General features: G+C 38.3%; 1 protein-coding gene across 3 annotated transcripts in view; it reads left to right on the top strand.

Moving 5' to 3' along the window:
* Positions 1–819: 819 nt before the first annotated feature.
* Positions 820–16,038, top strand: part of LOC126179085 (MOG interacting and ectopic P-granules protein 1) — a 108,130-nt gene continuing 92,911 nt past the window's right edge. Inside the window, exons 1-2 of one of the 3 annotated variants that reach the window (XM_049924581.1) lie at positions 820–1,155; positions 1,808–1,900. In XM_049924581.1, coding sequence (XP_049780538.1) covers positions 1,831–1,900 — 70 coding nt within the window. In that variant the 5' untranslated portion in view covers positions 820–1,155; positions 1,808–1,830. Of the gene's footprint in view, positions 1,156–1,295; positions 1,488–1,807; positions 1,901–16,038 lie in introns of those variants that run through there. The other 2 variants (XM_049924584.1, XM_049924583.1) reach the window with 2 other exon arrangements.

Raw genomic sequence — 16,038 nt, forward strand, 5'->3', positions numbered from 1 at the left:
GCTCTGCGCACTGCGTCAAGGGCAGAAATTGTAGTTTTCTGTGTACTCTTCACTTTTTTTTTATCTCCGCCTTCTCTCTCAGATCAGATTAGCGCATTTTAAGTTGTGTATGCATTACGACGATAAAAAAAGTGTCTGGGTTTAAGAAAAATTATATAATGCTCCGGAAATTGGCTCTATTATACCATTATTGGTATGAAGTTAGTGTGACAATTGTAGCACGTGATGGTTGATAGAGGCGTGGAATAATCTTTGACAATTTGCAGTACACTGAAGTATTGTACGTCTCACTCGTATAAGACTGAACAGTGTGTCGCAAGAACATATTACTGTGCCTGATTACTAAACCGAGTTGGCAGTAACATGAGTTGTGCTGTCTGTTTGCCTACAGGCAAACTACTTCTGTGTTGAACCTTACGATAGAAGTATTTTTCATGGAAACACCCAACAATGATGTACACCTGGAACAGTCAGAATTCCCACAAGGATAATGGGAACTGCAGTACTGCTAAGTTCCATCCAGTTTCGTGTGCTTTCTGGAAATCTGTATACCATGGTTTCCTGCCTGGTAACTACCATCCAACAATGTTTTAGAAACGTATATAAGAATTCTTCAACAAAGGTGAAGCACGTTCATTTGGCGCCAAGTGATCAGCACTTGTCACCCGAACTATAACGACAAAGCTTTTAGTAGGTTTCAAAATTAGATGCAATAATACACTTTATCACGTGATGAAAAAGTCTATAGATCATTGGACAAAAGACCCTCACTTATGTCTTGCGGGTACGTCACAGTACTAGGGTCACGTGACTCGTGGTCGCCATCTTGCCAGTTTCAGGTTGTTCAGGGTTAGTGACGTCGTGTCCTAACAAAAATTTGTAGTGGTAGCTTGTCACCTTTTCGCAAAGTATGTGACGTTGAAATCGTAATGTATGGTGTAGCAGAGATAGATGCTAACTTCTGATGAGTTGTGCAGCTTGCGTATTTTAATCCACGCCGTTGTTCTTGCGTATCTTTGCTTTACTCTTTCCCTACTGGCGGCAGATGTCTTTTTAGGCGAGGAAATGGCGGGAGGTCAGAAATGTAACGCAGGCTTAGTGCAAGTGGACTAGTGCCTGTCATTCATCCTCCTAAAGGAGTAACTTTTAAAAACGGTAAGACATTCTGTAAGGCGGTGAACTATTAAGTGTGATGTATGAGCTAGTGCCATCTATGAGAAGTTGCAATGTGTACAACGTGTTGGGTACAAAATAATAATAATAATAATAAAAAACAACACTGCTGTGCTCTAGCGAGTCGCGATTCGAGTGGTGTCGGGAAGCAAAATAATGTTACTGAAAGTCGCGAGATGGTGAAATGTGATTCGAAAAACATTTTGACAAACAGTTGATTTACCTTTTTGTTTAATTAGTGCTCATTAACATTAGCCCATTGACAGAAAGAAATTTCAGTCCATCGAGTTCTGAAATTGTATTTTATTTAGACGGTGAGTACAATGGTGCCTGCGTGTTGTACTGTAAAACATGGTGATACCATAGTGATATTAATTTGACGAACCGTGACAAATTGTAATGTAGAAAATAACATTGTAGGTATCCGCTAACATCATTTGACGCATTGCAAATCAGAACGTCGCATACGACAGTTCTTGTATGAAAAAAGTAGTTTCGTTCACACACACACACACACACACACACACTCACAAAAATAGTCATGTATACATAAGGGCACGCCATCTTGAATAATCAGTAGAATATTATACGTAAGGTGTCACCTAACCAAGTAAACTAGTGTACTTTGTTTAAGGTTAAGAGATACCTGACGTCTCCATGGAGGCTGTGATGGGAGAAGCAAATGAACTTCAGCCGGAGGATAATACTACGGCGTCCCGTGATATAGGTAACTGGAAACTTGTCATTTGTTGTATGAGTTGTTGTTTCGTATCTGATCATATAATTTTGTTATTTTGTGCTGATTTTGTATCATATCCCTGTATTTGTGGGTCTGCGGTGTTATTAGGGTACTGTGCCCTAGCCGAATGAGATCGCGAAACACGGCGTGTTTCTTCCCTACGTACGGTATTTGTACTAAACTTACTCCTCTTGACGCCCTCGCAGAAGATCGTACGTACGGTGATACTACGTGTTTAAGTGATGACAAGTGAAGAATACTTTCGAGACGCCGCATTCCGTAGTTTGTCACGCCTGTGTGTGCCGATCTAGCCTTTCTTGGCATGTACCAACCATATAGATCGTTAGCATGATTACAGAGGTGGAAATAGTTTTTGTTTATCTTTTAAACGCACTAATAGATTTTAGAAATAGCCGTCTTAGAGAAACATGTTACATACCTTTGCAATATAGGCATGCATCTCATTGCAGTTCGATGGTTGCAGAACACGATTAATTATTTAAGAGCAGTTGTGAACCGCTCGTACTCATAATCAGCCAATAATGTGCAAAATCCTTAACTCAGGGAATAGTGAAAGATTAGGCTTACACCTGCTATTCATCGCTCGTGAACTTACTGTGTAAACATGGCCGTGTTGTATTATTTTGTTTAATTTTTACCTGCCAATGAAATAGTTAAGAGAGAAGGGACTAGATTACTTAAGAGTGATATTATTAAGAATTATGGAAGGTCTGTGACTGCGCTACACTCTGTGAAATTTGACTTGAAACTTTTGATACTCGGGTAAATACTGCGAAGAATGTGTAGGCCCTATGCTCTACCAGATTGCTATAGCACAGGAAACCCCAACATTCAACGTATATAGTTTGACAAAACAAATTCATAGTTTTGTATTATGTGGCTAGTTGAATTTATTGTTTTTACTGTTTTGTTTTATTTTTCGATTGTGGGTGTTCTAGAACTCTCAGCTTTTATGAATCGTGTAGTTTAACTTGTATAGATTTAGTATTCTGTGTTAACAGCACGTATAAAATACCTTCAGGACAAACAATTCATGTACCCTTTTTTTTCCCTAGTGTTACAAGGATTGTCGGGAGCAGATGAAGCCAGTGCTGCTTTGTCCCCACCCGCAGATTGCCCAAATCAGGGAGAACCATCCCTGTCTACATTACTTTCAGTTAGCCTACTACACTTAGTGCATTGTCTTATAAGTTCCGCTTCAGTTTGACAGTGAGCTTTGATTTCTGAGAAAGAATTTCTGTAGTGCCCATGCATCAAGAGGATTATTTGATACTAATCATCAGCTTGAACCAGTGGTTTATCGTTAATGGCTGCTGTGTCATCACATTTTGGTGCAAATGTTCAGTTTTGTTAGTTGGCAGAATCGGTGTTTGTGATGGCAAATTGATCTGTAGCTTAGCTTTAGTTTAAAAGGTGGCAGGTTATTTGTTAGTTGATGTCAACAAATATGAATAGAACAACACTTGATTGTGGTGACAGATTGACTTGGTGGCTTAGCCTGTTTGAAAAAAATTATCACGTAAATAATGTTACAGACTCCTTGTTGTTTACGCCATATGTCGCATGTTTCCTCAAAGCCACAGACTTGGATCGAATATTCCTCTTTATTATTGCTTACAGCAGTCAAGCAACTGCTCCGTCACCTATTTTACCACAGGTGAAAGCTGCCTGTAAGAAGGGTTGCAGAAGTGATGTGCAAAACAATTGTCAAATAGCTATCCTTGACATCCATTTGTTGTAGAATTTTGAGACATATTCTGAGATCAAACATAATGAGGTATCTTGAACAGAATGACCTCGTCCATGCCAACCAGCATGGATTTTGAAAACATAGATCACGTGAAACTTAACTCGTATTTTTCTCACATTACATCCTGAAACCCGTGAATCGAGGCAGTCCGATAAGTGCACTATTTCTTTGTTCTGAAAAGCATTTGGGTCAGTACCACACCTAGGCCTATTATCAATAGACAATCCTATGTTGTTTCAGACAAAGTATGTGACTTGATTGAGGATTTCTTGGTATGGAGGACACGGCATATTATTTTGGATGGAGGGTCCTCAATGGGTGTAACTTACCTCAGGGAAGTGTATTGGGTCACTTGCTTTTCATATTGTATAAATGTTCTTGTGCATAATATCAATTGTAACTTCATACTTTTAACCGATGATAACAGTTATCTATAACAAATTATAGTCTGACTGAAATTGCATAAATATTCAGTCAGACTTTGACAAGATTTCAAAGTGGTTCAATGATTGGCAGTTTGCTAAGGGTGTTAATTATTTGAATATTAGTCCATATAAATTATAGATGTTCTGAAAACTGCAGCTAAACTACAGCCCCGAGGAAAGAAAAGTCGTTATGGCGAGTAGCTCAACGTAGTACTGAAAATTCTTCATCTTTCTATTGATACAGATCTAGTGAGTCATTTTCCAAGAAAAAGTACGTACACTGCAAATTAATTTGCTGCTTATGCATAGACTTAATAATTTCTGTTGACATGCAGAAAAATATGCTCGATCTTACTTCCACTTTCTTATAACCCGAAATTCCAGTTTTGTAATGAAGTGCCTCATGCATGGTGCATTTCGTAACTAGCAGTGTGTAATTTAGTTAGATGTCTTGTTAGTGTTTGTAATTTTCTTATCACACACTTAACTTGCATGTGTACGAAAGTGGTGGCAGACAATCAGTCTCCTGCAAATACCTGGTGGGTGCATTGGAGGCATTAGTGAGATGTGTCACTAGTGCCTTTTTTTAGCTTCCACACTTTATTGTTATAGTGATGTGCATGTAAAATGTTGGGTGGTGACATCTTGGCTTTGGGATTTTATGTTAGTGCTGATGTGGTGAGCCACTGTAGTGTTCGTTGTGGTTATGAGTCAATCACAAGTGTTACATTAATAATGATAGCCGTAGTTTTGTAAGTGTATTAATTTTTAAAAGAGATTTGGAAATGAGAAGAATGTCCCTATGTGTGGCATTTCCTAGTAATATCAGTTGCCTTGGGAACAACTGGAGCATGTCGTGCAGATCAGAGCTAGAGAATATGTGCTGGTTGACAGTGTTACATTGTACATCCTGCCTCCATTCCAATGAAGGAAATGCACTTGAACACTCCAGTTTCAGTCCATGCCAGCGAATGTAAATGTGTGATAAATGTTGAGTTAACAGTTTGATCTTGTATAACCTGAGTGTAAATTTGCACCATATTTAATGCTTTCATCTTATTTTAAACAAATTTATTTAGAAAAAGAACTGCAAGGTGAATTCAGAAAACCTTTATTAGCTAATTCTAATTTCTGTCTAGTATTTTGGTGTGTATTATGTAAATATATTATAGATCAACTATGGAAAATGCGAGGGGGCTCCAACTGTCTAATTTGACAGTGCTAGGCAAGTGTCGCCTCAGGCTAACACAGTGGGAACTTGGGAACGTAGATCGGGATAGTGCAGTTTTGTGTGACTATATTGACGGCTGTAGCCATATGACATATGGCAGACATCAGTGACTTGGAGAGCTCCATACAAACATGTTTTGGTGTGTTAAAACCATACGCATCATATTAGGAAAAACAGATCCCCCCACCTGACCATCCAGATTTATATTTGCCATTGTTTGTCTAATTTATTCACGGAAATTACAGGGATGGTTCCTGTGAAAATGACATGACTGTACTCCATCCATAATGACCTCATCATCAATGATCTGTTAAACCCATAATTATAGATTTTGAAAAGGGCTTTTGTATGGAATATTCTGTTTATAAATCTGAGATAATAAGGCGTAACATACAGGGATTGAAAGATCATCTACAACTTGTGCAGAAATTAGTCTGCTGTTGTGTCGAAGGACATAAATGGGAAGCAGTAGTCAAGAAGAGCGTAAGATATGGTTGTGGCTAATATCTTATATTATTTAGTCTTTATATATATCCAACAATAAAGAAACCAGAGAGGAGAAATTTGGAAAGGGAGTAGCTCAGGAAGAAGAAGTCAAGACTATAAAACTAGCTGGGGACAAGAATTCTGTCAGAAACACCAAAGTACTTGGAAGATCAGTTGAATGGAATGGTAAGTGTCTTAATAAAGAGGCTATAAAATAAATACCATTGAAAGGGAAACAAGATTAACAGTATGTGATGCGGGTGGAAATGAGATCAGGGAATGAGATTCTTCAAGTGTACTATTTCTGTTATTTTCACTACAAAATAACTGATGATAGCTGTAGGAAAGACGATATAAAGTACTAACTGGGAACAGCCAGAAAAGTTTTCTGGAATAATAAGAATAATAATAAAAAAACTTTAACATTGAGTTAACTAAGAAGATGCAACAAACTCACTAAAGAGACAGCTTACATTACACTTGTCTGTCATCTGCTGGAATATTGCTGCATGGTGTGGGATCCTTACCAGGTAGGATTGATGGAGGACATCGAAAAAGTGTAAAGAAGGGCAGCTCGTTTCATGTTATCGCGCAATAGGGGTGGGTGTCACTGACATGATATGCGAGTTGGGGTTGCAGTCACTGAAACAAAGGTGATTTTCTTTAAGAAATTTCAATCACCAACTTTCTCTTCCGAATGTGAAAATATTTTGTTGACACCCACCTACGTAGGAAGAAATGATCATCATAATAAAATAAGAGAATCCAGAGCTCAAACAGAAAGATTTAGGTGTTCCTTTTTCCCACATGCCATTCGAGAGGGGAATGGTTGGGAAGTAGTACGAAAATGGTTCGATGAACCCTCTGCTAGGCAGTTAAGCGTGAATTGCAGAGTAACCATGTAATGTAGAGTATAAATTTAAGCCATAGGAATTGTTTCCAATGTTAATTTGCCTGGTGTGTAGCCTTGTATGAAAATGAAATATTGGGCAGTAAGTGCTACAAACTAGTTGAAAGTTGAAGTGCTACAAAATGATGCTGTAGATCAAATGGGTAAATCGGATAACTAATTGGAAGTACTGAAAATCAAACTGGAGAAACACAAATTTGTGCTACAACTTGGCTTAAAGAAATTGGTTGTGAACACATCTGGAGGCATCAAGTAATCATCAGTTTGGTAATGGAGGGAGGTGGGGAGAGTAAAATCATGGAGGGGATCAAGGCTTGAACATAGAATGCAGGTGCAAATTGATGTAGGTAACAGTAATTACACAGATAAGGTGTCTTGTACAGGATAAAACTAGAGCTGAAAGCACCATCAGGCTGTCTTTGGACTGAATAGCACAGCACAGGTTGAAAAATGGAATGAGAGGGAAATGAAGGAAGACATTCCTTAACTCATAGAAGAATTGCTTTGACTTGCATGACATTCACTTAAAGGAAGATAGATATTTCTGTTATGAAATCTGAACCATAAGTTAACAATTCGAAATTTGCACTTACACCTTATGAGAATAAGTAATAGGACTTTATAAGTGCAGTACTGCATACATTGTTTGTAGTTCATCCCACTCTTCTTTCTCATTTAATTCTGTATACTTCTTGGTGAAAGTTTTATGTGATCCTCCATTTGAAATAAACATCTCCAAAAAGTGTATGATCTTATTTACTGATATTTTTTAGTTTGAAACATAAAATAATCTGTTGTTATTGTGTTCTGTTGGATAATTATTTTTTTAAAAAAAATGGCAGGTTTGAAATGGGGAATAAAAACAGAGATTAACTTACGGGATAGTTGAGCTCATCTATCACAGTTCAGCATGAAATCAGAATCATGTGACAACTTCGAATCTGTTGTATGCTATTTACTGTGTAGTGGGTACAGTGGGAATATAGGAAAGTGAACAGAAAAAGAAGAAGACACAAGGATATCATCAGCTGTAGAGGGTATAGTATTTCTCTTGATGCCGCCATGTTTTGATGAAAAATTTTTATCGTTCTCTCTCCAAGAGTCTGTGGGTAAAGCAGTCATGGAATGATAAAAGTTTTGTATGTGGCTTGGTTTTAAGTGGCTTCTTCTGTAAGAAGTAACAGTGAGAAAGCCGATAACTGGTTTGGAAAAAATTAGTTCGCTCTCATTTCACATACTGCCTCCAGCTGTCTCATAGCAACTTCTGCCCATGTCCTACACAAAGATAAAATGGGAAGACAGTTTAAGATCAATAAGGAACTGGTCGCAGTGGGGGAAAAAAAATTCACAGAAACAAATGTAATGTATCTGTTTTGTTCATTGAACTCAAATTTCAGATATCTACTGGATCGGCAGTCTGCTTTTGCTCCTAGAGTGTGTGCTCCCTCAAACTTCGCCGATCACGTAGATGACTGGAAATGAAATTAGAACTCTACACTCATGCACGGGAACACACTTGCAAACTCTTTTAAGCTTACCCAATTGGGAAAGCAACCATTTTTTGATCATGAGGGATTACCAACTTGACTTCTAAGGTGTTGACCTCTATAAAACACAACATCCACACCATAGGGCCTATGATTTGCCACATACACCCATCAAGGGCTACTGTCCGAGCCCTCAATTTCTCAAGCCCCGAACCACTCCATGAAATTATTTTACATACATGTCATTCTTCCAGTGCATTTCAGAATCAAGATACAGGCATTTCAGTGGACCGTTGCCTGCTTCCCACTAATTGCTCTACTGTGTAGAGTGCTGCTTCTGCTTCCTACCAGGACTTTCAGTAGTTTCTTTCCAACATATATTGGAAAAACACCTGAAGCGCAGTGTTCTATGTTGTTAAGTCTAAGTTAACTCATCAGGCAGTTTAATGTTCCCTAAAAACATGTCTCTGTGAATCATGGTAACTGCCTACATCGTTTGATGTTTCAAAGGAAAGAGCTCTGATTTGTGTTCTGTCTCTGATCTTAAATACAGTTCTCTTTTCTGCATTAACTTATATTGACCAAAAAATATTGTCAATCATGTACACAACAAAAATCATTTCCCAAAAATACTGAGAGAGCGACAAACTCTCCTCAGAAACTCCGGCCTTCCAAAAACAAATTTGTGAGGACTTTGGTTTCTACAGCATCCCACAAAATGAATAAAATGTAGTGTGTCCAGCAGATTCAGCACTTTCACAGATTGTAGCATGTTAGTATGTTGCTGATAATGTTGTACAAGACACTTGAAATGAAACTGTGTTATAACATCCGTAATTCCGTGATCAGTGTGCTGAATTTTGCTGGTTGTTTTGGAATGAAAACTAGTCGATTGTTTTGCAGCGAGACACCTTTCAGTTGTTGTTTACGAGAAGTTCCTCTCATCATTTTGCGATAAAACAATATCAGCCAATTCACTGATTGTACTCCTATCATCCAGGCACTTTAGAGATTCTTGCACATGTACGGTTTTGAAGCGATGTGGATTTGCAGATGGAAAGCAATTTCAGTTTATCCTGTCTGTAAGCATTATTGGAAGCAGGTACTACACTGTCTTCGCTCAGCTTTCCATCACCAGAACTTTCTTTATAGGGTGCAAGACTTCGTAGGCGAAAGTTTGAAACAACGTGAAATTCATACCTATTAAGTAATCATCATCATCATTTAAGACTGATTATGCCTTTCAGCGTTCAGTCTGGAGCATAGCCCCCCTTATACAGTTCCTCCATGATACCCTATTCAGTGCTAACACTGGTGCCTCTTCTGATGTTAAACCTATTACTTCAAAATCATTCTTAACCGAATCCAGGTACCTTCTCCTCAGTCTGCCCCGACTCCTCCTACCCTCTACTGCTGAATCCATGAGTCTCTTGAGTAACCTTGCTTCTCCCATGTGTGTAACATGACCCCACCATCTAAGCCTGTCCGCCCTGACTGCTACATCTATAGAGTTCATTCCCAGTTTTTCTTTGATTTCCTCATTGTGGACACCCTCCTGCCATTGTTCCCATCTACTAGTACCTGCAATCATCCTAGCTACTTTCATATCCGTAACCTCAACCTTGTTGATAAGGTAACCTGAATACACCCAGCTTTCGCTCCCATACAACAAAGTTGGTCGAAAGATTGAACGGTGCACAGATAACTTAGTCTTGGTACTGACTTCCTTCTTGCAGAAGAGAGTAGATCGTAGCTGAGCGCTCACTACATTAGCTTTGCTACACCTCGCTTCCAGTTCTTTCATTATGTTGCCATCCTGTGAGAATATGCATCCTAAGTACTTGAAACCGTCCACCTGTTCTAACTTTGTTCCTCCTATTTGGCACTCAATCCGTTTATATTTCTTTCCCACTGACATTACTTTCGTTTTGGAGATGCTAATCTTCATACCATAGTCCTTACATTTTTGATCTAGCTCTGAAATATTACTTTGCAAACTTTCAATCGAACCTGCCATCACAACTAAGTCATCCGCATATGCAAGACTGCTTATTTTGTGTTCACATATCTTAATCTCACCCAGCCAGTCTATTGTTTTCAACATATTGTTTTCAACCTATTAAGTATGATATGCTTTTCATACTGTGACATCAAGCCTGCTAAAACGCCGTTTGCCCTGTTAGTAAAAACATCTTTGTTTATAGATTTTTCAGTAAACAATTTCAGAACATTCCTCAAACCTATTGACGCAATCCATAGGCAAAACAAAATTTTCTATTCTTATCTCGCTGGAAGTTTATAGAGTCTTTGCTAGAGTTATTCATCCACTTAGAGTTATTCATAATGGGACCCCATTACTTATATGCACAGAACTAAATTGTTTTTTCAGATAATCATATATCCCAGCTTTCATTTGCTGGAACTTTGCTATCCCATCACGAGCAATTTGGAGATATGTGCACATGTTTGCATGTTGGTGTAGAGATACAAGAGTAATTGCCAGTGTAGCCAAACAAGATGACTAAGTTCTATCTTTGGAAAAACTAACACTGCTCAGCTCATACTGAGAACAAATGATACTTGATACTCAGTGGAACTGTCTTTTACATACTCACCATTAACACAAAAATTTAAGAAACTTAACTCCCATGATCAAATCGTTGCAACAATCTTTCAGAAAGTGACATATCTTGTCGCATTTTTGTCTGAGACTGTAACTGCTGATGTTTACTGTGAAATATTACAAAAGCTATGAGCTGTTCATAACAAATTGTAGAGATGTGTTATTGCTGTGAATTTGTTCACTCCATGATAATGCACACTGCATGTGACACACAGGATCTGATGTAATTCTCTAGGTAGGTAGCTTTGGTATTTATTTCACACATCCCATATCTTGTGCTAATCTTGGTTGTTTCCCAAGTTAAGAGAAATTCTTGGTTGGGAAGGTGTTGTAGAGAAGTGTTACAGGGGTCAGATGCAGCATTTCTGTGGTGATGTGCTTTGTACCTTTACCTTCCAAATATACTGCATCTTTTTTCCCAGTATCCGGCAGCAGAGCTACCTTTATCATCAAGTCTGGGGCAGTAATATCTCAGAGTGATAGCCCACAAAGTTCGCTCACTGCAACGTAAGTAGCTGGCTGATGTGGCCATGCGGTTCTAGGCGCTTCAGTCTGGAACCGTGTGACCGCTACTGTCGCAGGTTCGAATCCTGCCTCGGGCATGGATGTGTGTGATGTCCTTAGGTTAGTTAGGTTTAAGTAGTTCTAAGTTCGGACACTGCTGTCTGAACTGGGAAAGTAACACTATCTGCTAAAACAGCCTAATGAGTTCCCTTTCTGGAAAACACATTTGATAACTGTATTAAATTTATAGGTAAACTGTCAGATGAAACTAGATTTCACAAAATAGTGTTGTACAAAGTATTGAAATTTATTAGAGGAAGGAAATCTGAAGCAGAAATTATCCTGTGAAGAAATGTTAAATATATCTGTGGTTGTCACAGTTGAAGTGTGGTGCAAAATAAATGTTTGTGACAGTGAATTACTGAGCATGGTGCCACAATGGTAAGACAATGGTTTGAGCCCCCGTCTAGCCAGCCATATTTTTGTTTTCTGTGGCTTCTCGAAAACACTTTATAGCAAAGCTGGGATGTTAAATGAAACAAGTTTACTGTTACCAGTCACCGTGATGGTGGTAACAGTAAACTTGTTGTTTCATTTAAAGTCAATAACAGTCACGGTAAAGCCTCACCTAAAATGTTCGCATTTAAAGCTGGAAAGTTTGATGTGACTTAGAAGACTGGGAAGTTTGCTCCATGACTGATTTCGTTAAGTTCAAGTGTTAATATCTTGTCGGCCAAGTCTGGTATCAGCATCTGCATTAGACTGTCCATAAGTTATTTTCAATATTACTGGCCTTTTATTTGCTGTTGACAGATACAGTGAGATGGAGTTGGAGAGAACCTGTGCTGAAGTATATCCTTAACACATTGAGGCACAAATATGTCTGTAAGGCTGGTGCCAGTGCAAAACACTTGTCTGTAAATGAAACTCGTAGAACAAACAGTGAAAATAAAATAAATTACATATGGCAAGAATAACTGGGATTGGTGGACTTCCCTGCTAACCACCAGATTCACACGCATTGGTCATAAAGAAATTCATAGTAACCTAAAATAAATAGTGTAGAGTAGCCCATGTAGTAGTAGTAGTAGTAGTAGTAGTAGTGCGTGGTGACTTCAGCCTATCCAGTATCAGTTGGTAAAACATAGCATACATTATCTATACGAAGGCAAGCAGTCCTGTAGATTAATAGTAAACAACTGCCTGTAACAACTAATCCAATAGCTCAAGTATGGAAAAACATTTTAGACAGGTTTAGTGACTATGATGTTGTTATAGGAAGAACGATCACAAAAAGAAAACCATAAAGCAAGTTAGGAACACATTTAGTGTAGATCTGGCAAACAGAAAGGTTGTTGTTAAATTAAGTCATAAACTAAAATAAGTCATAAGCTACTGTCTAGATAAATATGTACCAGACAAAGAAATAAAAAGCTGTAACAATTCACTGTAGATAAATGGCACCATTCAGAGAACGTTGTAAAAACAAACTACTACACTCTTGTTACAAAAGAGACTACATGAAGACTGGTGTGGCAAAATTAATAGCAAGTTCGGTGTCCTTAAGGACCATGCATGTGGCGTACATTAATTTTTCAGGCTATGGCAACAGGATCTGTCAGAAAATCTTTGGACATTGTGGTAGTATGTAAAGTCAGTGAACAGAAGCAAAACTTGCTTTCCAATCTCTTGTGGACCCATGTGGTGTTGAAATTGAATGCAACAGACATGAAACAGAAGTATTAAATTTTACATTTAAAGATGTATTTATGGATGAAGTTACTACAGTACCATTGTTTGAATGACACACAAACTCTTGAATAAGAGAAATTGATGTTTGTGCTACTCGAAATGAAGTCCCATTCTTCTTGACAGAGCGTAGGGGAACAATGCGGGAGACCTTCACTGCCATACTAGGCAAGGTCCTAATGGAAGTGGTTTGCCGTTGCCTTCCTCCAACGGTAATGGGGAGGGGGGATGACGATGACGATGACACAGTAACACCCAGTCATCTCGGGGCATGTGAAAATCCCTGATCTCGCCGGGAATCAAACCCAGGACCCCGTGCTCAGGAAGTGAGAATGCTACCATTAGACCACGAGTTGCGGACTATTCACATTATTAGTATTGAAAAATAATCTCTGATGAGAGTGCGAGGTCCTGACAAAATTCCAGTTAGACTTAATGTAGAGTGCCCTAAAGAATTAGGCCCTTTCCTAGCTCATCAGCAACAGGTAGTCCAAAATGACTGAAAGTTGTGTGACTTGCTCTCGTTTTAGAAGGAAAACAAAAGATGGAATGCGCAGGATTACAAGTTAATATTGGATGAGAGAAACAACAAGAATGATTTGATAAGGCATTGAAAGACCTAAGCCAAAACATGGCCTCTGGAGTAGATAGTATTCACTCAGAATTATTGAGAGCCCACCATCAGAATATTACCACAACTGGTTGCAAGATACGGCACAGGTGAACGACTTCAAGAAGAATGTAATAATTCCAGTTCCAAAGAAAGCAGATGCTGTTAGGTTTTGAACTATCAATTTAACCCTTTCGTGATCAAAATTATTGAGCAATTTTTTTTTAGTGAATGGACAGCAGATAGTAATTAACAGATAGGTATATTTATCATACAGAATATCAAATTTGCTTCAACTGTGAAAGTGAGGTCACACAACAAGGTGGGAAGTATTCTTCCCACTGCCCTTCCTTGGAGTTAAATGACAAAAACAACTTTTTCAATATATGTCACATTTATTTGATAAATTTACATCTTTTGTTACAGTGATTGTTCACAATTACTTGCCATGAAATTTTCTGAAACGTGGGTCTATGCAAAGTGGTATTTGACAGTATGTACAAACACAACGAGTGCGCTTTTCTGCAGGTTTGGTACTATAATGACGGCACCTTCTGTAGGTTTCTCCTAAAATGGGTTGATGCTCCCCTACAGCCACATGATGAAAATCTTCAGTTGCTTTACCCCTTTTTGCCAGAACAACAGGTTTTTGTCCACGCCTTTTTTGGGATGAGAAGCCAGCGATCAATTGTCTCTCTAGATGGATCCTGTATGTGAGCTGATCATGCTGTCCACTTTCTCTTTTACTTATTTTCCGCAGGATAAAACTGTTCACTATAGCAACATCCACCAGGAAAAATGAAATATTCTGTGCCACCATTTTACAGAACGTCTGCCAAAAGCATACCTTTCTCATAATTGATCAAACTTATGGACACCACCCATTATTTTGTTGTATTCTGCCACAACTTCAGGACAGGAAATCTCTGTACTAGTACCATCCTTGTTTTTCCTGTTCACTGTGGCTGTTTCTCATGGGTCATGAATTGAGAACAGGAAAGTGACTGGATGGTTATCCATCCATTTTACTGCAGAAATGGCTCCTTTTGTTTCAAACTGGAATTCTCCTCATTCCAATTTTATGTTTTCTGTCATAAATTTGGGTAAATATTTCCTGTTGGTCTTCACTGTTCCACATCCATACACATCCCTCTTCAAAAGTGATTATGTATTTCCTTTTTTAGATCTATTACAACCCTTTGGCCCAATGTCAAGCTACTATCTGCCTTACACTTGCCTGTGTAAACGTCAAAGTTCATTTTACATCCAGTGAGTGCATCTGACAAGCACCACACTTTGTAGCCTTGTTTCACTGGCTTCATTGGCATATACTGTTTCACAGATGATCGTCCTTTGAAAGGAATCATCGATTCATCCACTGACATAAATGATGAGGGCTCATAATTATTCTTACAGCTCTGCAAAAGCTTTTCAATTAATGGCCGTAATTTATGCATTTTATCATATTCTGGATGATTTCTTCTTGACTTTGCAGTTTCGTTGTTATTACAGTGAATATTCTCTACAATCTTCTTAAATCTTTTGCTTGTCATTACATTAGCAGTTGGCTCTACTTTTAGTATAGGGTCTAAACTTCAGAAGTTAGAGAGAGCAGGAAGTTGGTGAATTTTCATTAGAATATGACATCCTATATAAGCTCTTATTTCTTGAGTAGTTGTGTCCACCCAGGTTTTTGATGGACATCTACTACCACAATTTTGTTTTGCGTACAAGTTTGTTTCATTTACAATGAGAGTGAAAACATTGTCATCGAAGAACTTGAAAAATAAGTGAGCTCCCGATCATTGGCATTACGGAGAAATTTTGGTTTTCCTTCCATTCGTGTTTCAGAGTTGTTCTTTACATTGTCGAAGTAAGAACAGTCGCAGTTCCATTCTTCTTCACTTTCACTGTCCAACGTATCACTACCGGCAACAGTCAGGAACACGAATCATTCACTGTCATGTTCATCACCATAAATGTCTTGTTTCACAGAAACATTCCTTGAATCACTGGTGACCGTGTTATCTAGAACATTCAGTTCATCTGCAGCACCTTCATCTTCTTCAGTTTCTGAATCACTTTCATCAGGTATTGAAAATAATACATTGTAAATTTCGTCAACATGTTTAGGATTGCTGAGGTCTAGGGAATGAGACATCTGAAAGGAAAGCAATGCAAAGAAATAGAAAACTGGAGAGAGTAAAAAATACTACGTCAATTCAACAGAAGTAAGCACTTGGTTTGGTATGGTAAACTTGACATTCTTTAGTAACATAATGATCTGTGCATTATTTCTGAAACCCACTAAGTCAAAAATGTCAAATAAA

The sequence above is a fragment of the Schistocerca cancellata genome, chromosome 1, assembly GCF_023864275.1.
Source record: "Schistocerca cancellata isolate TAMUIC-IGC-003103 chromosome 1, iqSchCanc2.1, whole genome shotgun sequence".
In the NCBI taxonomy this organism is placed as follows: Eukaryota; Metazoa; Arthropoda; class Insecta; order Orthoptera; family Acrididae; genus Schistocerca; species Schistocerca cancellata.